Source organism: Dama dama, chromosome 2, assembly GCF_033118175.1.
Source record: "Dama dama isolate Ldn47 chromosome 2, ASM3311817v1, whole genome shotgun sequence".
Classification (NCBI taxonomy): Eukaryota; Metazoa; Chordata; class Mammalia; order Artiodactyla; family Cervidae; genus Dama; species Dama dama.
This window is the reverse complement of record NC_083682.1, coordinates 21848362-21875544: the sequence shown is the minus strand read 5'-3', so window position 1 is coordinate 21875544 and position 27183 is coordinate 21848362. Positions and strand designations below refer to the sequence as shown.

General features: G+C 41.1%; 1 protein-coding gene across 2 annotated transcripts; it reads left to right on the top strand.

Moving 5' to 3' along the window:
• The first annotated feature begins 1390 nt into the window (after positions 1-1390).
• Positions 1391-22369, top strand: STT3A (STT3 oligosaccharyltransferase complex catalytic subunit A). 2 transcript variants are annotated; one of them, XM_061167211.1, is made up of 18 exons: positions 1391-1525; positions 3597-3729; positions 4503-4563; positions 6904-7025; positions 7405-7550; positions 9054-9144; positions 10329-10435; positions 11098-11262; positions 12490-12670; positions 13470-13625; positions 14535-14626; positions 15296-15451; positions 15705-15893; positions 16875-16991; positions 17109-17211; positions 20024-20212; positions 21028-21143; positions 22090-22369. In XM_061167211.1, exons 2-18 carry the CDS (start codon positions 3642-3644, stop codon positions 22126-22128), a joined length of 2118 nt encoding a protein of 705 aa, XP_061023194.1. In that variant the 5' UTR covers positions 1391-1525; positions 3597-3641; the 3' UTR covers positions 22129-22369. The 2 variants fall into 2 exon arrangements, with proteins under 2 accessions (XP_061023194.1, XP_061023205.1); XM_061167222.1 differs by having other exon boundaries at positions 1503-1607.
• The last annotated feature ends 4814 nt before the right edge of the window (positions 22370-27183 follow it).

The window sequence follows — 27183 nt, the reverse complement described above, 5'->3', positions numbered from 1 at the left end:
CAGGTTCAGTAATTTAAAAAAAATTGAGAATCTCAATATCTTAATGTTCTTGAAACAGTATGTTTTCTCATTTAGAGGAATTTCTAATTTTAATTCATTTAAAAAAAAACTCATTTTGAAGAAGCATTTACTTGAAGTTCTGCATTTCCTTCAGGTTCAGCTTCAGTTTCCTTTTTAATAAAATTACATTTAATACATTATAAAGACAAAACGAAAAAGCAGATCTATTGGAACATGACGTCCTGGGGTGAACCTGGCCATGTCAATTTTGAAAAAAATACACGTGGTGTTGAAGCACTAATTTATTTTTTTAAATTATTTTTTTAATCAGTAATTTAATATGCTTTCGGTAAGTTTGGTCTGTTGCATTCATAGTACTGTAACCGCCAAAGAGAACTGAGTACACTGGCACTACATTTAAACAGTTGCCAGATGCTCCCATTTTCTTCTGTGTGGTTCTTGTTCACTGAGGTCTCTAGGGAGAGGAAGTGCGTGTCTGAGAGGTGATGGAACTGGTTGCTGAAACTTCGCCCCTTTCCCTGCCCTCAGCAACGTTTCTTTGGGTATGAGGCGTAAGAGAGGCCAGTTAGGACAGTTTTCACTGGCAGGTAACTTACAAAGGGATAGCAGAGCACCGCCAGGCTGCAAGCTGGTTCCGGGAAGAAGCTTGTCTATAACTTGGGAGGACCGCCTCTGCCGTCCTGGGAGACGCAGCCCGCGCGTAGACTCTTCCACCGAAACCCCACGACCCCTTTAGCCTAGGTATGCCCATTCACGAATCAGGGGCTTAAGAGAAATGCCTCGTGGTATTTGCAGGTCTCTCGTCCATCGCAGTTTACCAGAGCAAGGTCAAAATGATTCTCCAGCGAACTGTCAGACAAGATCCTGTACAAGATGTAACAGTCTGGATTGTGAAGCGCCTGAGTTTTCATTGAGAATTAGTAAAAAAAAAAAAAAAAAAAAATTCTTCTCACCTCTCCTTTAACCTTATATTAAGTAACGTCAATTTCTACCTTTAAAAAAACAAGACTCTCTGAAACGGAATCGGATGATCTCAGTTCAGCTTTGGGGGATCTGTAGTTTCGGCCTTTGCCTTTGCGTCGTTACCCCTTCTTGTCACGTGACTGGGCTAAACGCACCGCCCTTTCCGCCCGCGACTCCTTCGCGGTCCGCAGACCGACACGTCACTGCTCGGCCCTCAACCAAACTGCTCCGAGCGTGTTCTTTCCGCGCTCTGGCTCTCAAGAGCCGGCCTATCACGGCTGGGCAGTTGGACGAAGTCCCGCCTTCCAGCTACTAAGTGATATCTGTATTGTCCAGTTAAAACGTAGGAGCGCGGCTGCGTTCACGCCTCCAAGTCTGACAGACAGCTCCAGAACCCTATCGCTCTCTTCAAGTGTCAGATTGTACCTGAACTAGCCAATGGGGAGAAGTCCGGGAGGCGGACCCGGCGCTGCCAGGGTTGGGTGCACCGTTGAACAGATGGCAGAGGGAGGCGAGCGGATTCCTGAGGAACGCCGGTCAGGTGAGAAGGCCTTGGGATGTAACTTGAGGATTAGCGGCAGGTGCAGTCCAAGGCGTTGGTGGGACTGAGCGAAGCGCAGGAGGTGCGGCTTTAATGGCGGCGGCCGTGGGCGCAGGCAGAGTCTGGGGCCTTGCAGAGGAGGGGGCGTGGGACGTGGTGTGGGGGGAATGGAAGGATGTGAGGGTCTGGGATGGGTCGTGCACTTAGGCCAGGTGGGCGTGGGAAAGGTGGGGCTCTGGCACCGACTAGTCCTGGAAGGGGTGGCGCTTAGGATCCTTAGGTGGTGGGGTGCCCCACGCTGGGTGGTGCCGGAGGTGATGAGTTCTGGGAAGATGGGAGACGGAGGGAGGGATCTGCTGTAGTGGGCAGAAGTGGGGGAGGGAGGGACAGGCGTGAGAAAGTGTGTGGGCAATTGGGAACTAGAACCAGGGTGAGACAAGACGCCGCACTTTGCAGGCACAGTTGAAGTGGAGGACAGATGTCCAGTGTTTTAAGAAAAGTGTCTTTGCCGTTAAGCGATGTGCGAACACGACCAGTGAGCACAGTATGGAAACTCCCTTGAGATCCTGGTCTAAATTACCAGCTTCTTTACTCAGTTTTCAAGGAAAGGTTCTAGTGCTCTCATTTCATCCGCTTAGTCTTCTAGGCATGTGGCTCCTATCAGCTCAGTAGTGGTAAGTTTTCCTGTTTCAGGCGTTGGAGAAAACAAGTTCAGTCTTGAGGGATGTAACTGGGTTATGGACTTCCTAGAGTTAGGTGTTTATTTTTGATCGCACGGTATGGTTTTCCTTTGGGACTGTAATTAAAAATAAATGTAAAACTGCTCCTCTGGGACAGTTAATTATGGAAAAAGATGCTTGAGTCCTTACTGTTGGAGCTAGGAATATATGATTCTTCATGCCCTCTACCTAGTCCAGTGTTATTTTTTTCCCTCCTTTCCTCTAGTAATAGTTGGAAAAAGATCTGGAAGGATCCAGGTTCCTTTTATTTTTTTTCCTCAGTCTTTAGTGTTGCATATTCTTTATCACTTAGCCCTTGACCAGCTTATGATTTAAGAAGGCAGTGCTGTTTTAAACAGAAATAGCTAAGCTCCTACTGAGTGCTGATAAAATATTGTCCATCAAGTGATCACCTTTCTGAATGGTCTGGAGACTACTTCCTTCCTTCAACATTTTATTTTAATCTAATACCCCCCTCACCACACACACACACAGCCCAATCTTTTTTTTTTTTTGGCCTTAGTAGGAAAATTTTATTTTCTTTACCCTCCAGATTGTTATCTGGTTCTATGAGCTGTCTCTCAGATCAATGGCTTAAATCAGCAATGTCAGTTACAGGATGCTTTGAGACAGCTGATGGGAAGTGGGTGTAGATTTGAGCAGTAGTTAAAGTGTGATATAAGAGATTGAAAGTGCAGTGATCTATCTATGTGCCTCTCACTCCCCTCCTGAGTGCATGACTACTTGTATCAGTGATTAGTCATGCTCTCTAGTTGACCCTGCAACCCCACTGGGATTTGGAACAGAAAGAAGCTTGTAGCCAGAAAGTTTGGAGCTGAAATTTAGGGCTGTCAACGGTGCCGATTCAGTCATGACTTCTGTTTCTCAGCCTTCTTCTTTCACTTCTGTGCTCATTCCCTGCTTTCTTTCATACATTCCTGCCTTTTCTTGAATACTGTGTTTCTCCATTTAATCATTCTTTTCTCTGTTTTCAGTCTTTGCTGTTTTCTCTCTTTGCCTGTCTTCCTCCGACTCTCTCGTTTTCCGTGTGTTTCTTTACTCCTGTCATGCTACACGATTGCCAGTTCTGCTCCTTGGTAGCTGCAAAGACTGAGAAACAGAATGATGGTGATAGAGTCTCATCATTCCTTTTCATCCTTGACTGACAGCTCTGACAGGCCGACTTCCTTGTCTGTTGGTCGTAATTCAGGGTCAGCTTGGGTCTTAGTTAGTCCTGACCCTCTCCTGTGTGTTCACTTCTTCCTCTTTCTGTGGTTCTCTCCCACCATAAAATATGAAAGTGAATTAGCTAAATCGAAGGTGTTTAATATCTCATGGTCTTGGCTTTCCAGTTTTAGCTATTTGACTGTCATCTGTTGCTGCCCATTGATGTGAAGATGACCAAGCTGGGATTTTTGCGGTTGTCCTATGAGAAGCAGGACACACTTCTGAAGCTTCTCATTCTGTCGATGGCTGCTGTGTTATGTGAGTGTGCATGTGGACCTCTCTTTCTTCAGGATATGGAAGGGAGAAAATTTTGGAAAAAAAAAAATTAGTAATGGCTTTCTTAAATGCTTTGCTTTTTTCCCAGCAGATTGTAATGTGTTCTTTTTTTTTTTTTTTTTAACTGTTCTCAACCAGTAGAATTTTGTGAAATTAAAAGAAACAAGGATTGTAGAAGTTTGGACTAGTGATCATCTGGGAAAAATGGGAAGCGTGCTGTGTTAATTTTGGTTTTTCTTAGAACTGAAAGTGGTACCAGAGACCCTGGGATACTGAGTTTTGTAAAAGATATTTGTCTTCTGTAGTTGCCTGCCTCAGTATTTCTGAAAGTCTTTCCAGCACTTATTCTGTTTTCTTAGGTTTTTCTTGCTCTTCATGAGTCATAAGTAGTCTAGATTCCCTTACCTCTTAGTTCACTCCAAAGGTAAGGTTGTGGGAAGGGGAGGTCAATGTATGTAGAAGATAACTATGTATATTAGGTGCAACACTAGTAGGTGAATGTGTTGTTATAGGCCTTGATAATAAGTAGTTAAATGTGTCCTACTTGAGTGGAAATGTGGGTATTATTGTCACGGGAAAATGAACTTCCTTATTTCTTGTGTGTGGGAGGGATGGATAAATACTTTATTCAGTCATTATTTTGTATTTCCTGTGACTTCTGTGCTGGATAATACTATTGGCTGTGTAACATTACTATCTACTGTTATTTTTCATGGTATGTTTCCATTAAAATATTAATTCTCTGTTTTGTGCAGCGTTCTCCACGCGTCTCTTTGCTGTCTTGAGATTTGAAAGTGTCATCCATGAATTTGACCCGTGAGTACCTTTGCTTGGTCTGGTATTTCCTTCAAGAAGCATTCAGGTTAATGGGTTTCAGATTCAAATTCCAGGGAACTCTTGGTGATGGGGATGTACTTCCTATGCATTTCTACAATGGTCCCCTTTTTGAAACATTTCCAGTGGAATTTGAGACCAAGTGAGTCTCTCAAACTTATAAAAAATGAGAGAGGCCTTGCTGGTGTGCCTCCCTATTGCTTAAGACCTGGCTAAGCTGAGAGAAGTCTGACTTCTCAGCTGGGTCGACAGTTAATGGTACAGGCTAAGGGAAAGGGAACTGGGCCTGGTGTGTGTGTGTGTGAGGCTCGAGAGAAAAATCAGAGGTCGTGAACTTGAGATCCATGACTTTTTTTCTCTTTAACAATTTGTATGGTATAAATTGGGTCTGTAAGTTAAGTTCTAAGGCATTGAGCAAAATTTAAAGTTGTGAGTTTGATTAGGGATTTTATTAGCTAAAGAGAGGCATAGGTGAAAGACATTTACTGAGCTTCATTCTGTTCCAAGAGCTGTTGTACAGATTATCTATAAATCCTCACAATAACCCTATGATATGGAGGTATTAGTGTCCCCTTTTTACAAATGTAACTGAGGCTGGCAGAGGCCATTCAAGGTCACATGTATAGTAAATGTTACATATATGGTAAATGTTACAGGTATAGTGAATGTTACATGTATAGTAAATGGAGGAGCCAAGATTTGAATTGAGGTTTGTCTCTGTTTCTAGACACTGGAGTAACTTGTATTACTGAAAGTTAAGGCTTCGTTTAAAATTTAGAGAGCCAGAATCATAGATTCTTGATGCATCATTGAGATCATAAAAATAGAATATTAGGTTTATGGAACATTGATTCAAGTTTAATACCCACATGTGTTTGCAAGTTTATCATACTGTTTTGTGTAGATATTTGAAAGCACTTTGGAGGCATACAATTATCAATTTTTTTCCCTCAGGAATGAGATAACTTATATTCTTTTGGTTCTTGATCACCAGTATGTTAGGGCTTTTTCTCACACCCTCTAGATGAGTGAACATTGAGATGAGATGGTCAGGGAAAGCAAGAGTATCTGCTCTGTAGTCATAGAGACAGAAGGGATGGTACAGATCATGTGATTTGACACTTCCTTTTGCAGAGCAGGAAACTGATGCCCAGAGTGTGACCCCAGGCCTGACCTTTTCCCACTATCTTGCACTTCCTCTGTCTCTCTGCCTCTCCTACTGTTAGGTGAAGGACATGATTCTGACACCTGGTGACTGCCTGCTACCCCCATCCTTTCTGTCTGCCTGACAGTTAACAAAATATCACTCATCAGAATAAATGGAAGGATAGAGATTTATGCCATCTGCTACTTTACTCACTTCAGCTGCTAAAATTTGACCAAGGAGGAAATAGGGTTAGAGGGGTGGGCGGGAAAGATGGTTAGTCATGATCATCTTTAGTGATTAAACAGTTCTTTTCATTTTACTTGTTTATATATATATTTTATTATATGTAATAAATTTGTTAATATATATGTAATATATATAAATAAATTATATATATGATAAATTTTATATATATACATTATATGTTATTTGTCTTTCTTTTTTACTTCTTTTTAAATGAGAAATTTAAGGGGCTTCATAGCTTGAGCCTAAAGAACTGTGTCTTTCTGTGTATAACTCTAAGCATTTTGTATCAAATACTTTTTATGTAATTTTTATGCTACCATGTAGGTGGCATTCAGAACTATTTTATTCTTATTTTTTCTTCAGAACTATTTTAAATAACAACATGAGTAGATCTTATTACAAATTTAAATACTCATTAAGAGGTTTGTGTTATGAAGTAGACTAAAAAATGTTCATCCTGCGTCTGGTGTTAACACCCACATCTTTAGAGATGCTCCTCACTTGAAGTTACCCATGTGTCCTCGCATGTGTTATGGAAATGTTCTTTTGTGTGTTGCTGTCACTTGAAAAGAGTCAAATCTATTGGTGTCCACATCTCAGCTGTCCTGTCTTTTGAGTGCTTGAATCTTCTGACTGGGGCTGATGCCTACTCCATGCCAGCCTGGTGAAGTGTCTTAGCCTCCAGTTGCATTTCCTTATGAGAGAAGCAGTGCGTTAACTGAGACAAACATGGAGCTGCAAATGAGGAGGCTTGTGGTAATGTGAAGTGATTCTCCTGCTTCAAATACTTTTGGGTACCAAACTGACTTTGATTGGAGTAATGATAAGTTCCTCAGAGGTGTAACCTGAGGAGCCAAATTCACTGCACATTGGGGTAAATACTTGGGTTTGGGGAGGAGCAGACACAGTTCTTCCCTGTCTTGCTACAGGTACTTTAATTATCGCACCACCCGGTTCCTGGCTGAGGAGGGATTTTATAAATTCCATAACTGGTTTGATGACCGGGCCTGGTACCCTTTGGGACGAATCATTGGAGGAACAATTTACCCAGGTGAGGGGAACAGGATTTTTTTTTCCTCACAGCAGTAACTTATTTGTATATTATGGAACAGTGTTTTATTTCTAATATCTTTGTTTTGTGACACTTGTAATTTCATTCTGATTACAGATTCCTAAAAGTAGATCCTATATAGAAGGGAGAATGTATATGAGAGAGTGGGGATGGGTAGCTTTTCATAAATTTTGGACTTCTGATCGAATCTACAGGATGGAAATTTATAGGCCTCCTGCAGCTGCTTTGTTAATATTTCTGGTGGGTTGTTGAGCCCCGTGTTATCACCTTATTGATAACTTGGATTTTCCCTTTCTCTTTCCCTTAAGTTCTTTGTCTTAGGAGGATAACCTATTGACCTTTCTTCTTCCTGTTGCAGGCTTAATGATCACCTCTGCTGCAATCTACCATGTCCTCCATTTTTTCCACATCACCATCGACATTCGGAATGTCTGTGTGTTCCTGGCCCCTCTCTTCTCTTCCTTCACCACCATCGTCACGTACCACCTTACCAAAGAGCTCAAGGTGAAGGATTTGGGGTGACAGGAGGCTTGGGAATGGATGTTGTTGAACGTCTCTAGTAGATGCTAAAGGGTGGGGGACTGAGAGCTTAAGAAGGGCAGGGAGCTAGGGGCTAAAGACAGCTTTCAATGAGCCAAATTGCTGGGTTCATCCCAGTTCCTCCCTAGAGTATGTGGTGTCTTATCATTAACAACTGTTTGTACATATAAGGGAATGTTTGCTGTATATGGAAAAAGAGTTTTTGTGTTAGTTTATTCATCACAGGACTGCCTCTTTTTTTTTTTGCTGTCTTTATTTTTGGCTGCACTGGGTCTTCGTTGCTTTGTGCAGATAGCGAGAGGGGGCTGCTCGTTTGTGGTGGCATCTCGTAATGCAGAGCCTGGGCTCTAGGCACATGGACTTTAGTAGTTGCGGCTTGACTGCCCTAGAACACAGGCTCTATGATGGCAGTGCACAGGCTTACTTGCCCTGCAGCCTGTGAATGTTCCTGGACCAGGGATCTAACCTATGTCCGCTGCATTGGCAGGTGGATTCTCATCCACCAGGCCACCAAGGAAGTCCTGGAAAAAAAATATTTAAAGTGAGATTTAGATTTTGAATCTAGTATCCCTTGCAATCTAAGGGAGAGAAAAAATAGCTACAAGATATGTTCAAAAACAGTTAGTTCTTCCTATTGGAAATGGACACTTAGCTTAACAATTATTTGTTGATTTTTTAAAAAACATTTATTTAAAAATTCTGAAACCACATGCCTCTTATAATTAGAGTCTGTGATATGGTCTTGCCTTCCCCAGGTTTCTGCCTTGCTGACCCTGGCCCCTGGGATGTTATTCTTTGTGGCTGTGGTGTCAGGGATATACCTGAGAGGTGCTAAACCAGTTGGAGGGCTTGGGAAACTTGAGTTTAGTTTGAAAGCTCTTTCATCCTTCTCCCTGCTGCCCTGTTCCAGATTTGACTCTTATCAACAGTCAGGTCCTTCCTCTTTCGGTGTGTGGGTTATATTTTGTTTTTCCTCTTTCCCGAGATCACAGATTGACTTGGAATATTCCAGCTCTGTTATCTAAGCTGGCATCTTTAGTCCACTGCAGATTATCACCTCTGTTTGTTGACTTTTTAGCTCAAATACTTATGTCTTCCTTTGTCCATGCTTGCATAGCTTTTAGGTATGTGACTGGAGTTCCTGTGGTGTGCAGATATTGTCGGGGGGGACTCAAATCTGGGGGTACTCCAACCCAGCTGCCCATTCTGGGGCAGCATCTGACTGATGTCATGATTTGTCTGTTGTTAGCGCATGTGTACTCAGTTTCAGACTTAGTAACATGGCAGGGAGGGAATTGGTGGTGAAGTGTGTAACTTTCTTGTGCTGCAAGCATTCCTAGCGTCACATCTCCCTTGCAAAGTGTTGGACTGTTCTCTGGGCCCCATAGAAACAGATTGGACTAGTGGATCCTCTCCTCTCCCCGGATGTATTGGTGTTGACTTCCTATTACCCCTCTTGTCTTACAGGATGCAGGAGCCGGCCTTCTTGCTGCTGCCATGATTGCCGTGGTTCCTGGCTATATCTCCCGGTCTGTGGCTGGCTCCTATGATAATGAAGGTGAGACTTAAAGTTTACCTTATTATCCGGCAGAGCTTTGTGAAGGGCAGTAGAATCTGGGTTCAGATCTGCTACTTAGCAATAGCAAAAATGGTGTCTGGGTGAGAAGACTAGAAGTGGGCAGGAAGGGACCTCAGACTCTTAAGTTTATATTCTTTCTCTATCATTTTCTCTAGAAAGGTGGCTGGTAATTTTCCTTAAATAAGGCCTCTGGCTCATCTCTATATTCCTAAAAGTAGAGTTAGGTTTTAGGGTTGGATGGATTTTTGTTATTGTTTATTCACTGAGTGGTGTCTGATTCTTTTGTGATCTTATTTACTGTAGCCCACCAAGCTCCAGGGTTGAATGATACTATTGTTTTAACACTGTCATCATTTGCTTTATTTTAGATGAAAGGAATGGATATGCTTAAAAAACCGTAATGACTTGTACTGACTTATTTCCAAGTCACTCTGTATTTATTGAATGTTATTGGTAAAACAGTGTTAGGTATTACAGAAATAGTTAATGAATAAGAGTATTGGCTTATAGTTAAGGAATTTCAGAGGTAGATAATGAACAAAATAATTTAGCCCATAATCTATTAATGCAGGTTAATGCAGACCTATAAAAATAAATACTGACGAGCAGATAGTATTGTATGCCATGAGAGAAGAATGAACAGAGTACTTTGGGAACGCAGTGAGAGAAGAGATTCAGAGTTGGGGATCAGGGAAGGCTTTTTGGAAGTAGTTGTGTTTGAGCTGGGCCCTGAAGTTGAAACTTCATCAGGCAGATATTAAAGAGAGAGGCAGTTAGGGCATAAAGACCAGCTTGTGGTAAGACGTGGAGGCAGGGTGGTGCTTGGTAGTTTGGGATATCATTAGGACTCAAGTAGCAGGGAGTGCAGTGCCTGAAAAGAACAGCAGCAGTAATGACAGAACACCGAGTGCTTGCTGCGTGCTAGATTCTGTTGCAGGTGGTTTACATGCAGAGGTTAAATTCGTCTTTACGGCACGTGTGTGAAGTAGACACTATTATGGACTTTTTTTTTTTTTTTTTTTACCAGAAACTTAAGACAAAGAGATGTAGCGTAATTACACTGTTAATGGGTTGTAGGTCTGAGATTATGCAGGTAGTTTGTTGCAGATCAGTATTTAATACCCTAGTGTGGCCTTCTGTTGAATTTTGTGTTCTTTCTGCAGGGATTGCCATCTTTTGCATGCTGCTTACCTACTACATGTGGATCAAAGCAGTTAAGACTGGTTCCATCTACTGGGCAGCGAAGTGTGCCCTTGCTTACTTCTACATGGTAACTCTTCACTTCCTTCTTCCAGGAGTCTCTGTATGTCTGCATACCTGTTGGGATCAACTGATGTAAATTGGAAGTAGCTCTTGGGGTTTGAGACCATGGAGCAGAGGACAGAAGCCTTTATTGTCTCCTGTGTCCATACAAAGCCTAACCCAAGGCAGGCAGATGATAAGATAGAGGAAATTTTTTTTAATTTTTAGAGGTCTCCAGATACTGTATTTCTTACAGATACATGTTGGTTGGCCAGCTCTCTTTTCTGATATGTTTCCCTTAAATTTTTCCTTTCCTAACATATCATTTTTTCTGTTCAATCTTTCATAAACCCTGAGACTTCTTCCCTTCACTGTTTCTGCTTGCCCACATTTCACATGTATCCCCAAATCCTCCATGTGACCTTATAGTAGGTCACATCCAGATTAATGTCGAGGGTTAGGGGCCTTTCGTTTTGTGATCTCAAGGATAGGAGCCATAGAGAACAGAGGACTGAGTTACAGTAATGGGTTTAATTTGATTTTCCTGTTTAAAGGAGTCAGTTACTTAAACTGTTTAAACCAGTTGGCGTTAATAAAGTTTTTGGTTACCATAAATAGATGTTCTTTAAAAAGGTCACAGGTGACAAGGAGGAGTCCTGAGAGGAGCTGTCCTTTTTCATCCTGTCCTAGGTCTCTTCCTGGGGAGGTTACGTGTTCTTGATCAACTTGATCCCTCTTCACGTACTAGTGCTGATGCTCACAGGACGTTTCTCCCACCGGATCTACGTGGCGTACTGTACTGTCTACTGCCTGGGCACCATTCTTTCCATGCAGATCTCCTTTGTGGGTTTCCAGGTGAGCCCTAGACTGAGTGGGGTCTTTAGTTTCTTCCACTTTTTCCCTAAGCGTCTCCAACTAAATTGATTTATCTTGGATTCTGGTGAGGATGTTAAAACTTACAGGTCTGACCTTGGACTGCTTGTGTTAACTGAAACAACAGAATCATTGGTTGATAAAGTCTGCCTCCTGAGTGTGTTAATATTTGTTCATGCAGTCTAATTGCTCTTAATTTAGCTTAAGTTTGGGGAGAAGCAGGGATATTTTGGTAGAACTGAGTTGATCTGAGTGATCACAGTGATGTTTTTCAGTCCTTTTTAATGTGAATGATCCCATTCAGTAGTAATGACCCCTGAACTTCTTATTGGGGCCAAGTGATTAAGTCCTTTAGGAAGCAGTACATAGACCTTTTAACCACATTACTCCATAGGGTTAAGAGACAGCTATTAAATCAGAGGAATGATGTGGTATGTGTGATTTTTCATGTAATATTCTTATGAAAATGGAACCCTTATTCAGCTCAGCAAGTATTTTCTTGGCTCATCCCCTACAATGTGCAGTTTGCTAATAACTGGGAAATGTAAAAAGTAAAGATGTGATCCTGGTCCTTAAGGAAGTCTTGCTGGGAAAGACACCCGTGCAGCTCTCTGGTGTAGTGGTCCTAGAAATGTAGTTCTGGATCAGCAGGCTCAGCAGCATCAGGGAATTCATTAGAAATGCAAATTCTGGATTTGAATCTACTGAGTTTCAGAAGCTCTGGTGGTGGGGCTCAGCTGTCTGTGTCTAAACACCCCCTCTTCACTGTACCATGACTGTGCTGCCCGGTGGAGTTTGAGAACCGTTTGTCTTAAGTTACAGGAGAGATCTAAGGTGTGTGGAATGTAGAGGAGAGCGATGTATTTCAGCTTGGCAGAGTAGGAGGCAATAGTATTTGCTTGGGCCCTTGAATGATGGGAATTTCAATGAATGCAAATTTTGGGAAAATGAGAAAATTATAAACAAGGCTCAAGAAATAGCCTGAGCAAAGGCCAGACATGTGATATTGATAGAGTATGGTACACTTTAGACTCCAGGTATTCTGTGGAAATGTGGCAAGTGAATTAGACCCTCTCCTTGATTGGCCCTAATTCCTTGGTAGCCTCAGAACTCACTGGACTCTTTGGTCTGAACTTGGTCTGGATAATTCAGGTCAAGGCTGGACCCGTTGTTTTCCTGACTTTCTCACACATCTGCTTTCACCTACAGCCCGTCCTTTCATCGGAGCATATGGCAGCCTTTGGGGTCTTTGGTCTCTGCCAGATTCACGCCTTTGTGGATTATCTGCGCAGCAAGTTGAATCCACAGCAATTTGAAGTTCTTTTCCGAAGTGTCATCTCCCTGGTGGGCTTTGTCCTTCTCACCATTGGAGCTCTCCTCATGCTGACAGGTAGGAAAGGCTTTTAGTATTAAGTGTAAATGGGTATGAACATAGCATAAACTCCAAAAACATGGGTTATTTCCTGACCACAGGAAAATGTATTCTTTTTCTTCCATTTCTCTTGATTTCATGCGTATTAAATCCATATTACACACTCAATCCATTTGTCAGCCAGTATTTGGATTCAGCATAGAAAGAAGATCTTATTCGATCAGTATTTAATCTCAGAAGATTCACACTTGGTAACAGAACTATATTTACCATGCTTATCTTTCTCTTTTTTCCTTTTGTCCTTTTCTTTCCTGTTGGTATATTGGTAGGTTGGGAGAAATCCTAACATTGTCTGCCCTACAACGTGACTTCATCTAATCCTATATGAGAACTATGTTTAGTTTGGTTAGCATGGCACATTTTCCTCACGTAGATGTCGCAGAGTCTGATTTGATTTTGCCCAGGACTCTGTATTGTCTAATTCAGAGCAACACTGAAGGACGGCTTGACTTAGTTTCTAGCATAGGCCTCGGTTTGACCAGATTTAGTTTAACCCTTCCAGGAAGCATTTCCACCTCCTTCTCTGAGTTTACTTACAGCCTGACTTTGTTCTGCTGACTGTGCTGACATAAGTACTCTCACATTTGAGAGAAAGGAATCAGTGAAATTCTCAAGGTGTTTGTGACATTTAGACAAAAACTTAGTCCTCCTTTGTGTCAGAGAATCTTATTAAAATGGAAAGTTATGATTAGTTAGGATCAGATGTTATTTTGTTTCAAAAGTAATTATGAAATATTTGTTGCCTCTTTACTGCCAGGAAAAATATCTCCCTGGACGGGGCGTTTCTACTCCCTGTTGGATCCTTCTTACGCTAAGAACAACATCCCCATCATTGCCTCTGTGTCTGAGCATCAGCCTACGACCTGGTCCTCATACTATTTCGACCTACAGCTTCTTGTCTTCATGTTCCCAGGTCTGTCTGCCTTGTTCTAAAGTGGTCTTCTTTGTAAGAATCATTTGATTCAAAATAAGTAAAATACCCCCATCCTGATATTTTTATTGTTTTTGTTTTTTGCCTGTGTATTTATGTGGTACAGAAGATGGCTTAAACACATTTTTCTAATATTTGAAGCAGAATGGAAATCAGAAGTTGAATAATTGCAGATACTGGCAAACTCAGAGTCTCATAGTTTTTTGTTCAGTTGTATTATAAAATTCAACCCTAATTCAGATTTTTTTTAAGTACTTCTAGTGTACCCAACCCGTCATCCCTGACTTCTTCCCGTTTATCTTCTTGATAGTATTGAATTTTGACAGTAGGCATAGCTGATTGTAAAGCCTCTTCATCTAACTTACCTTCTGGCCAGTTCAGATATAAGAATTTACCACTGATAGGGAACTTTTTTTTTAATTGAAATAACTTTATATCTTTTTCTTACTATGAAAATAAGTTGTCTTTTATACAAATAGAGACAAATATTAAAGTTTCAGGAGTTCTCACCACATACCTGTTGCTCCTGTTAACACTTGGAATGTATATTCATCCAGTTGTTTACTGATTAAAAGTCAGATGATAGAGTTTTTCTCCTGACTTATTTAGGATTATGTCAGTGAACTAGTGTTTAAGATACAGCATTTGTTAATTTTTTAAGTACAGAGGTGTGTAAAGAAGGTGGCAAATGGTCCATAAACTTATGTAGCAATATTTTAATTGATGTGTGTTATTCTGTTTTATAAATATGCTATAGTTAACTACCTCCCTTATGTTGGACATTTAGGTGGTTTCAGATTTTGTGCTATTTTAGAGTGCCATAGTACCATCTTTGCATGTGTCTGATTGTTTTTCCAGCTCTTCACTTCTTTTTTCCCTTTATTTTTGTAGTTGGCCTCTATTACTGCTTTAGCAACCTGTCTGATGCCCGGATTTTCATCATCATGTATGGCGTGACCAGCATGTACTTCTCAGCTGTGATGGTGAGGAATGCCCTCAGTCCTGGTGAACCTTTCCGTCCTTGCCTCGGGGCTTTTCTTCTTCCCCCGGCCCGGGAGGACTCAGTGGTGACAACGGTGCAGAGGCTTCCCTCTGAGGACTTGAGGGGCTGAGTGGGGACGCTGCTCGCGCTTGTTGGTCTCTCCCAGCAATGTACTGGTTGCTCACATTTTCTGATTGTGAGGCCCACCTTTCTTGGTTTCATACCCTTGTGTCAGGGAGAGGGCCTGGGCAGCTTCCTTCCTTCTCTTCCTGCAGTCTCAACAAGGGAGATGGTGTTTTTTTCTTAACAGCTTCGGTGCTGAGTGCCAGGTTGTTAAAAGAGAGGAGAAATTTTATATATTGCAGTTAAGACAGTGCTTCTCAAACTTTTTTGATTCCAAACCACAATTAAGAAATACTTTTTATAGCCGATCATTACTCAGCATGTACATACATACATACATGAAGAACTGGGGAAAAAAAAAACTTAAAAAAAACACATAACTTCTGCTATAGGTGTGTCAAGTATTTTCTCTCCTATTTTGTTCTGTTCTATTGACAGACCATGTTTGTTGAAAACCCCTAAACAGATGTCATCATCTACTAATAGGTTGAAATCTGTAATTTGTAAAACACCGATTTGACAGTGATCTTGCTTCCTGTTTTTTTAGGTGCGTCTGATGCTGGTGTTGGCACCTGTTATGTGCATTCTTTCTGGCATTGGAGTCTCTCAGGTGCTGTCCACTTACATGAAGAATTTGGACATAAGTCGACCAGACAAGAAGAGCAAGAAACAGCAGGATTCTACTTACCCTATTAAGAATGAAGTGAGAAGCAACACAGAACAGGCTGGGGGAACTGTGTGTGTTGTGTGTGTGTGCACGCGCATGTACAAGCATCTGTGGGGTTTTTTTTGAGGGGGAGTAAAGTAGAGCACTGTCACTGGAGGTCAGAATTAATTCCTATAGCCTCTGACTTATTTTGGCTCATTTTTTCTAAATCATTGACTGTGTGTAAGAAGCTGTTCTGTGCTGTGTAAATTTAATTTGGTTTACAACACAATTCTTCCTCCTTGTCTAGGTGGCAAGTGGCATGATACTGGTCATGGCTTTCTTCCTCATCACCTACACCTTTCATTCGACCTGGGTGACCAGCGAGGCCTACTCTTCTCCCTCCATTGTGCTGTCTGCTCGTGGTGGAGATGGCAGTAGGATCATTTTTGATGATTTTCGAGAAGCATACTATTGGCTTCGTCACAATACTCCAGAGGTGAAAGTTTGGGAGGTGTGGGATTGTGGGGTAGGAGGAAGGGAAAGACATTTGCTGTTATAGTGAATCAAATAGCTTTTAGATGGTAGAAAGCTTGGAGAAATTGGAACTATAGAACCTGGTGTTGAATGGGCCTTAAAGGTCAACCTCAATTCAAGTCAGGATGTCTTCTGTAGCAGCCCTTCCTGGTTCAGGTTATCTGCACTCTGCTTGGACACTTGTATTGACTGCATGGTGATATTGTGAGGTAGGCCATCCCAATTATAAAAGAGAAAGGTTGACAGTAAGTAATGCATGTTTATTGTAGAAAAATCAGAAAATAGAAGTAAAAGACAAAGACAAATTTTCTTTAAAGGATCACCTAATGATAACCACTTTTAATATTTTGGTTTATACCTTTGGAGCATCTGAAGTCATTTCCTTTCCAGTAGCTACTGAGATTGGCAATTGTGAGTTAGATTCTTTTTTTTTTTTCAATTGTGAGTTAGATTCTTATAAGAATTTCTTTTTCTTTATTCGTCATATCCTGTGATTTATCCCCTCCCACCTCCTACCTCCTTTCTTTATAGGAGCTGATTTTTGTAATATTGTTTATGATCATTTTTTATGGTCATTTCTCTGATGACACCAAGTTGTTTATTTGGAAATATTACACAGCCCCCTATACCTCCCACGCCATTATGTTTATTTTTATAAGATGATCTGGAATGAAAGTATTGGCAATGTTGGATTGTATGATTTGCATTGAGATTTCATTATGGTGTACAAAGGTAGGACCAAGTGTCAAGATTTATTTTCTTGTTAGGCATATGTTATTCTGCAAAGAGTCGGACACGACTGAGTGGTTGAACTGAACTGAAGTGATTCTGTAAGGAAATTAATTAGCTGTATGTTAATTCCTGTCAAATGCCATTCTATTCCTAGTATTTGATTTTTGGAGTTGGTAAGACACTTGTAATGTCAATTTCTCATTCTTTTCAGGATGCGAAGGTCATGTCATGGTGGGATTATGGCTACCAGATTACAGCTATGGCTAATCGGACGATTTTAGTGGATAATAACACATGGAATAATACCCATATATCTCGAGTAGGGCAGGTAAGGTGAAGGGGTCATTTGAGTGTTTGATGCACAGGGTCTCATGGGAAATACTTCTCCGTGAGGGATCATATGGCCTGGAATTTTGCTCTGAGAAATGTGCATGTGTTTTTCCAGGCAATGGCATCCACAGAAGAAAAAGCCTATGAGATCATGAGGGAGCTTGATGTCAGCTACGTGCTGGTCATTTTTGGAGGCCTCACTGGGTATTCTTCAGATGGTAATGAATTTGATTATATTTCTAGCTACAAGGCTAAGAAAACTAGATGAGTCTCCTACTTTTCTATCCTTTTACTAATATTATCAACATATTTTCTTAGTTGATACATACTTGCAACTTGAGGTTTGGTTATTTTGATTTTTGTTTCAAACAAGTAGGAAGTAGATGTAAAGAATTCTCATGCAAGTATGAAAAGTGAAAGTGTTAGTCACTTCGGTCGTGGCCGGTTCCTTGTGACCCTGTGGACTGTAGCCTGCCATGTTCCTCTGTCCGTGGGATTCTTCAGGCAAGAATACTGGAGTGGGTAGCCATTTCCTCTTCCAGGGGATCTTCCCAATCCAGGGATTGAACCGGGTCCCCTGCATTGCAGGCATATTCTTTACCATGAGCCTCCAGGGAAGCCCCATGTAAGTGTGGCATGCTATAATTGTCTGAAGACCTGGAAATAGTTCCAGAAGCAGTGAACAATAAAGAACATAAGGCCTCTGAGAATGAGCTTAAGAATTAGCATTTTTTAGTGGGGTTAAGCCATAGAGTCATCTCCCAACTTAAAATGTTTCTCAAAAAAAAAAAAAAAAAAGTTATATATGTGTGTGTTTGTGTGTGTGTATATATACATATATATATGGCATATGTTAACCATGTTCCCTATAATTATTAGCAAATCCCAGGGTTAGAAGAATCATCCAAATATAGTTCTCTGCCTCAAAAAAAGCTTGAAAAACTTAAAGCAATACCTGTTTCAACTTTAAAAGGTTAAACACTTCTGAAAGTTTATAATAAAAATGGTAGTCCTCTGTTTCTAAACCACCTTATAATATCAGTTCCCAGGAAAATTATTCCTTCAGTTATTTCTTCTAGTATTTATATTCATATTTCTAAGTAATATGTATATTCTACTCACGGATCGATCATTTTAGATACCCTTTATCAACTTCTTATATTAGATAAAGAATTTAGTTCTCTGTATTTCCCTCTCCCCCTTTCCATCTTGCATCTTCTCAGTAGAGTTAATGATCAGTTTTTGGTTAAATCCAGATAAAGCGTTTTCAAAATCTTGACTAAATAAGTACTATGTACTGCTGAGTCAACCTTTACACCGTGGTTAAACATTCTTATCTAGAATAACTTGTTTTCCTGCAGTTAATAATTACCTCTAATTTCTGTCTTAATTTTCTTTGACTGTATGGTTGTTTCTTAGAGATGTTCAAATTTTAGATTATATCTGGCTTCTGATATGGACAGACTTAACAGATTCACCTGCATAGAATGTATCAAGTGTCAGTATAAAGTAGTAAGACTAGTTTCTATGTGTGTCTTGTACAGGCAGAGGAGGAATGACTATAGCAGGGATGTGTTCCTATGGACTTGCACGTTCACAAACAATTGCTTCAGCACTGTTTGGTTGTGTGTGACTCTAGGTGTTTTTCTTATTGATGATAATAATATATGCAAATAGTACAGAAAGTTTTTTGTGTATGTATGTTTGTGTGCTTATGTGTTTGTATGCATATGTATTTTTATATATGTGAATGTACACACATAAGTGGTAGAAATAGATGGTTCCCTGGAATCTTTAGTATTCCATGAGACATATATATATCTGTCTACCACATTTTCTTATTAGGTCATCTGTTGATAGATTGAGGTTATTTCCATATCTTGGTTATTTTGAGTAATACTGCAGTGAACACTGATTTCTCTTGGGAATAGTGATTTCATTTCTTCTGGGTATATCCCAAGAAATGGGATTTCTGGATCACATGGTGGTTCTATTTTGAATTTTTTGAGGAACCTACCTACTGACTCCTATAGTGTCTGTACCAATTTACATTATGACCAGCAGTGCACAAGGATTCCCTTTATTTAGCATCTTTACCAGCATGACTTTTGTCTTTTTGATGAGAGTCATTCTAGCAGGTATGTGGTGATGCCTCATTGTAGTTCTGATTGGCCTGCGTGCATGCTCAGTTGCTCAGTGGTGTCCGAGTCTTTGTGACCCCATTGACTGTAGGGCATGCCAGGCTTCCCTTGTCCTTCACTGTCTTCTGGAGTTTGCTCAAACTCATGTCCAGTAAGTTGGTGACACTATCCAACCATCTCATCCTCTTTCTCCCCCTTCTCCTCCTGCCCTTAATGTTTCCCAGCATCATGGTCTTTTCCAGTGAGTCAGCTCTTCACATTAGGTGGCCAAAGTATTGGAGTTTCAGCTTCAGCAGCAGTCATTCCTGATTTCCTTTAGGATGGACCGGTTTGATCTCCATACTGTCCAAGGGACTCTCAAGTCTTCTCTAGCATCCCAATTCAAAAGCTTCAATTCTTCAACACTTAGCCTTCTTTGTGGTACAACTCTTAACATCCTTACATGACTATTGGAAAAACCATAGCTTTGACTATCCAAACCTTTGTCAGCAAAGTGATGTCTCTGCTTTTTAATACACTATCTAGGTTTGTCATAGCTTTCCAAGGAGCAAGCATCTTTTAATTTCATGGCTACAGTCACCATGAACAGTGATTTTGGAGCTTAGGAGAATAAAATCTGTCACTGCTTCTACTTTTTTCCCATCTATTTGCCATGAAGTGATGGGACCAGATGCCATGATCTTAGTTTTTTGAATGCTGAGTTTTAAACCAGCTTTTTCACTCTCCTCTTTCACCCTCATCACAACGCTCATTAGTAGCTTTCTTATTTTTATAACTTTAGAGTTAAATGGTACTGTATGCCACTAGGAAAGTATTAGAAATAGTGAATTTTCATTATGTGATTTAGCTGTAGCTACCTTGGTGATAAAGCAGTTTTTTCTTTTTCTAGACATCAACAAATTTCTGTGGATGGTCCGGATTGGAGGCAGTACAGACACCGGGAAACACATCAAGGAGCATGATTATTATACTCCAACTGGGGAGTTCCGTGTGGACCGTGAGGGCTCGCCAGTGCTGCTCAACTGCCTAATGTACAAGATGTGTTACTACCGATTTGGACAGGTTTACACAGAAGCCAGTAAGCGATTCCTGAGAGCCTTAATAACAACAGTAAGAAGAGTAGTAGCTAACACATACAGGAGATTTTTTATATTCCAGGCACTGCTCTGAATGCTTTATTTCTACTAATTCATGTAATCCTTACAGCAGTCCGAAAGGTTTAATATTATTCCCATTTTATATGTGATGAAATTGAGGTACAAATAGGTTCCTTAACTGCACAAGCTCCTATAACTAGTGCTGCTGAGTCAGGTTAAACTCAGGCAGTCTGGCTCTAGAAAAGTCTGTGCTTTTGTTCATTACTTTTTATTACCTCTCAGTAAAAGGTGTTATACTGGAGAAAGGATTATGAACGGGAATAGAGTATGATAAAGGACTTTACATTTCTTCAGATAAATTGAAAGGAATGTGCTTAGGTTAAGTCTTTCCTTCTGACTCACAGTGTCTTGGTTCTGCATTTGGGACTGTTTTTGAAGTGGATGCAGGCTTGTGACATCTGGAAAGTTCTCTGTCCCATGGAAGGGTTACTAGCGTGTCCCAGAGGTCCTGGGTGGTAGTCCTCAGGAATAGAGGTGCTTAGAGGTCAGGCGTCTGTCTCTTAGAAGAGATAACCTCCGTGGACTCCGCCAAGCACCATCTTGAGGAAGATGTGAGGTAGGATAGCACTCAATTTGCCCTTCCTGACTGATGTCCTTTTTTGTAGGCCCTACTCTACACAAACTGCATGCTAGGAAGTAACATTCCAGTGGGATGATTTACCACATGGACTTATTGTTTCCTTAGGAAACGAGCACTGTAGAAAGAAATTTGTCGTCTTTTTTCCTCCCTTTCTAGAGCGTCCGCTAGGCTATGACCGTGTCCGGAATGCTGAGATTGGGAATAAAGACTTCGAACTTGATGTCCTAGAAGAAGCATACACCACAGAACATTGGTTGGTCAGGATATACAAGGTGAGCAGGTGTTACACTGTGAAAGCAGCTGTAGTGCTTAAAAATAGGCCACCTATTTCTAACATAGGGATATTTCTGTGTCTGAAAAACAGCCTGCTTGGAATTTTTCTTTTATTTTAGATTGTTCTTAGTAGACACCCCAGTCTGCTATCATTCTGGCAGTGGTTGCAGCGATATTTTCCCAGCTGGGGTTAGGCTTGATCTGTTTTAGTGAGTATCAGGCTTGGGGGACGGGGGAGGTAGTAGGAGAGTGTGTGTGTGTTCGAACTATGTTTTCTTCTCTCCCACTGAAGAATTTATGGCATAGAGAGTCACATCAGTTCAGTTCAGTCACTCAGTCGTGTCCATGGACCACAGCACGCCAGGCCTCCCTGTCCATCACCAACTCCTGGAGTCTACCCAGACTCATGTCCATTGAGTCGGTGATGCCATCCAACCACCTCGTCCTCTCTCGTCCCCTTCTCCTCCCACCCTCAATCTTCCCCAGCATCCGGGTATTTTCAAATGAGTCAGATCTTCGCATCAGGTGGCCAAAGTATTGGAGTTTCAGCTTCAGTATCAGTCCCTCCAATGAACAGTCAGGACTGATCTCGTTTAGGATGGACTAGTTGGATCTCCTTGCATCCCAAGGACTCTCGAGTCTTCTCCAACACCACAGTTCAAAAGCGTCAATTCTTCAGCCCTCAGAGTCACATAGAAGTATGTTATATCTCTTACATAAGAAAAGGTTGAGAACCTTTGCTATATTTGGAGGATAGATCATTTACACAGCTCCTTACAAGGTACCCTGAGAAGCTCAGCAGAGAGTAGCTAGTCTCACATCAGAGCCAAACCAGGGAGCAGAATCCAGTGTAACCCCTTCCTGTCTAGGTGAACCCAACTCAGTAGAGAAGCTCTCCCGTGCTGACCTGATTGTAAACGTTAAACTGATACCTTTGTGTTGCAGGTGAAGGACTTGGATAACCGAGGCTTGTCAAGAACATAAATGTTACGTCTGGTTCTGATCTGCTTCGCACTGAGTGCGTCCCATTTAGGGCGCTGAAGACAGTTTAAAAAATATGCAGTTTATAAGAACAGAGCGCGATGAGATTAGAATTGTCCGGAGGTTTTGCCCTGGGCAGTGTGGGCTGGGCCAAATGGAATGATCTTTATAATTCTGAGCAGGTTACCAAATGAAATGTCATGGCTTTACTTTGGTCAATTAAAGGGGGGAATTTTTTTTTAAATGTGCCTTATTTGTTTTGACTTATAACTGATTTGAGGAAGCCTAAAGTTTATGCCGGGCTGGTAGAAGGACAGAGAGCAGGCCTCATCTGTGGTCTTAGCTCTCTAAATGAGCCACGTATGGGGCATTCTGTCATTCTCTGTCTCTCAAATCAGGAAAACTATCAACGACTAGCCGATCCTACATATACAATTTTGTCATTTCAAAAACTGCAGCACCTAGCCCAATGCCTTGCACATAGTGGGCGCTCATTAAGCATTTACTGAATGAATAAAAGTTCACGGGACCAGAGGAGTGCCATTTCTGGGCAGGAACGGCAGCTGTGTTGCCAGGATGTCTCTTCTCAACATCGCTTGTCCTTAGAGGTGCTCTGACAACAAGGGCCAGGAGGTGACCACCCAGACCTGACCACACCAGTCGTCTTTGGGACTAGCCTCGGTATTTTTGTGTGTTTTTATTTTTGAGCAGGAGTAAATCCAGGGAGACTAAATCAGTAGTTTTGAAGACTTAAGGCAAACAGTACAGTGTTCTCAGTGGAGAGGAAGAATCTCTTCCAATGTATGTATAGAACTGGATGGTCAGTAGGTGTTCTTGAATTAGCTGACTTGTAACCATGCATATCTATTTGAAATCTCGCTTTTCAGCGCTCTCACTCATCCATGATATAGTCCATGTCTCTGCTGGTTTGCTTTAGCTGGTGCACTCAGCCTGTTGGTTTTACCTAAAGGTGAGCTTCTCTTGTCCCTTCGTGTCTGCCTCTTTATTATTACATCTTACTAAGAAGCCCTATGATCTGGTTTTGAAGGCCTTGCCAAGTTAGCTACAGAAAGCACAGGAGTCCCATCATGTTTAATGTTAGGACAAACAGCCTTATGTTCAGTTATCCTAGGGTATTTTAAGACTTACGTCAGTGATGTATATAAACCCTTAGTTATTTAAAAAAAAAAAAGAACACAAGGTAACTCTTTACTGTTACCTGTTTAAGAAATAGGAGCAATGGCCTTTCAGATAAGTCAAAGTGGTGTTCCTAAAGGATGCTCAGATCTACCTGTGTACCCAGGAAGCAGCCTTCCAAGCCAGTTTATGAACTAGGTGCTTCAATTGTGGGTAAGATTTAGAACTGATGTTAAGACTTGACTTTGTATGTAAATACATGACTTAATTTATATACAGAATTCCTCCCTAGAGGAAGAGTTGGTTCTAAGGTGGGTTTTTTTGTTGTTTATTGTTTTTTTTCTTTTTTAAACCAATGGGAGTAATACCAGAGATCATTAGTGTTTTCCTCTGTAAGGATGATAAGCCTTTAATTTATCACTGCACTTGCTGCTCTTATGATTTTAATTTTGTTAATTTCTAGACTACACGAAGCTATTTTTTTTTTAAATTACGTGTAATTTCCACTGTTAGTGAACTGAGTGTAAAAAAACATTAATTCTAAAAAGAGACAAAACTGTTTTCGACCCCCATCAGAGGTACCCAAAAGTTCAGGTACTTTCAACTCTGCTGATTCTCACATTACTTACCTCCATATCATTAAATAACTTGCTTTATTTTGCTATGTGTTGGCTCTTCAATTTTTAGTATCATCTGTTGACTTTTTGGTGTGGAAAATGAGGATTTAGCTCTTTTTCACCATCCTGCTATTCCCATGGACACATCCTTACCATCTCAAGGTTCTTTTACAGTTATGGTTTAGGCTAACTCAGTAGTTTTTACGTTAAGGCTTTTCACAACGAGACCATGTGGTATACTGCAACAACTTTTTTTTCTGTATAACTTTTGAGTGGGGAGAGGTTTTCATTTGTGTTTTGTTCTTGTCGCTAATTTCTCCCCAGGCTCTCCTTCATTTGTGCCAGCTTCCTTACAGTATGTTCAGATTCATTAAGTATTCCTTCTTAGAAATGTCTTGTTTTGGTATATTCCAGTTTGGACTGGGTGTCGTGGACCCCTGCACTGTCACATTGTGTGTTAATCTCCTGCCTTCTTTCTTAATTTATTACCACTACCTTCCTGAAAAAGTGTATGGGAGATAATTTCTTGAGATCTAGAGTGTCTGTTGTCACACTTGAATCATAGGTTGACTTGGTGTAGAGTTCCAGGTTGGGAATAACTTTTCCTTAGAATTGTTTTTGAAGGCATTGGCCCATTGTTTTCTGTCTTCCAAATGCTGAGAAGTGCAATGATATTCTGAGTCTTAATTTTTTGTATGTGTCCATTCCATCTCATTCCCTCCCCAGAACTCTTAGTAGTCTTCCCTTTTTATGTAAAATGTGAAATTTTCCCAATAATGTATCCAGAAAGCTGGGTACTTTAAACTTGAAAAAATGCGAAAAAAAATATGGAAGGTCAAGTTCTTCAGTCTGGGAAATTTCCTTGAGTTGTTTCTGGATTCACCCAACTCCCTTTTTCATTCTGAAAAACAAGTTATTTGGATTTTGGACTTCCTGGATTAGTCTTCCAATATTCTTATATTTATTCCTCTGTTTTCTCTGTTTATTCTTCCTTCTAGAGATGTCCTAAACTTTTTTTACTATCTATTTTGTTTTCTTTTTTTCTACTGTCATATTTTTTTAATATCCAAGAGCTTTTTGTGCTTGAATATTCCTTTTTCTGGACATCTTTTGTACTAAAGTCCTCTTCAAATTCTTGCTTGTCTGCTCTTTTTAAAAAGAAGGATCCTAAAAAGGTGATTGGAAGGTCTGTTGGGGGTGGGGTAGAGAATTAATGTGGGCTTCATTCTCCTGTGATCTGGCTGAGTTGTTAACATTATGAAGTCCCTGATATCAGTATCTTTAAATCTTTTCTGTGTAGGTAAGATTTCCTTAAGAAGGCTTTTATGTCCTTGGAAGAATATAAGCCAGGCTGCCAGACTTCTGGGAGTCAAGTGAGGAAAAAAGGCTCAGAGGTTTAACCTTCAGTTCAGTTCAGTTGCTCAGTCGTGTCTGACTCTTTGCAACCCCATGGACTACAGCATGCCAGGCCTCCCTGTCCATCGTTAACTCCCGGAGTTTACTCAAACTCATGTCCATTGAGTTGGTGATTCCATCCAACCATCTCATCCTCTGTCGTCCCCTTCTCCTCCCGCCTTCAATCTTTCCCGGCATCAGGGTTTTTTCCAATGAGTTAGTTCTTTGCATCAGGTGGCCAAAGTATTGGAGTTTCAGCTTTAGCATCAGTTCTTCCAATGAATATTCAGGACTGATTCCCTTTAGGATGGACTGGTTGGATCTCCTTGCTGTTCAAGGGACTCTCGAGTCTTCTCCAACACCACAGTTCAAAAACATCAATTCTTTGGTGCTCAGCTTTCTTTATAGTCCAACTCTCACATCCATACATGACTACTGGAAAAACCATAGCTTTGACTAGACAGACCTTTGCTGGTGAAGTAACGTCTCTGCTTTTTAATATGCTGTCTAGGTTGGTCATAACTTTTCTTCCAAGGAGCAAGTGCCTTTTAATTTCATGGCTGCAGTCACCATCTGCAGTGATTTTGGAGCCCCCCAAAATAAAGTCTCTCACTGTTTCCATTGTTTCTCCATCTATTTGCCATGAAGTGATGGGACCAGATCCCATGATCTTAGTTTTCTGAATGTTGAGTTTTAAGCCAGCTTTTTCACTCTTTCACTTTCATCAAGAGGCTCTTTAGTTCTTCTTCACACTCTGCCATAAGGGTAGTGTCATCTGCATATCTGAGGTTATTGCTATTTCTCCCTGCAATCTTGATTCCAGTTTGTTTCATCCAGCCTGGTATTTTGCATGATGTACACTGCATATAAGTTAAATAAGCAGGGTGACAATATACAGCCTTGATGTACTCCTTTTCCAATTTGGAACCAGTCTGCTGTTTCATGTCCAGTTCTAACTGTTGCTTCCTGACCTGCATACGGATTGCTCAGGAGGCAGGTCAGGTGGTCTGGTATTCCCATCTCTTGAAGAATTTTCCAGTTTGTTGTGATCCACACAGTCAAAGGCTTTGGCGTAGACGATAAAGCAGAAGTAGATGTTTTTCTGGAGCTCTCTTGCTTTTTCGATGATCCAACGAATGTTGGAAATTTGATCTCTGGTTCCTCTGCCTTTTCTAAGTTCAGCTTGAACATTTGGAAGTTCATGGTCCATGTACTGTTGAAGCATGGCTTGGAGAATTTTGAGCATTAGTTTTGCTAGCGTGTGAGATGAGTCCAGTTGTGAGGTAGTTTGAACATTTTTTGGCATTGCCTTTCTTTGGGATTGGAAAATAACCTGCAGTACATAAACTTAATCCGTTTGTTTTCAGTTAGGTATCCAAGACTTAACTGGGCCTGATCCTCTGCAGTTTAGATAACCATGTATTTTCCCTCTCAAGTCTAGGACCTACTTAGGGAGGGGCAGTTCCTTCCCTACACAGAAAAGGGAGGAGACCAGGGATCTCTTCGCTTCATAAATAGTCCTTCACCATCTTTTAGCCTCACCTTTGCCTCATTCACCACCAGAGATTCCCTGGTGGCTCAGAGGATAAGGTGTCTACCTGCAATGCTGGAGACCTGGGTTTGATCCCTGGGTTGGGAAGATCCCCTGGAGAAGAAAATAGCAACCCACTCCAGTACTCTTGTCTAGAAAATTCCATGGATGGAGGAGCCTGGTGGGCTACAGTCCATAGGGTCACCAAGAGTCAGACATGACTGAACGACTTCACCTCATTTTTGCCTCATTCAGTATGTGTGTGCTCAGTTGTGGAGTGGATTGCCACTTCCTACTCCAGGGGATTTTCCCAACCCAGGGATTGAACCTGTGTCTTGTGTCTCCTGCATTGGCAGGTGGGTTCTTTACCACTAGCGC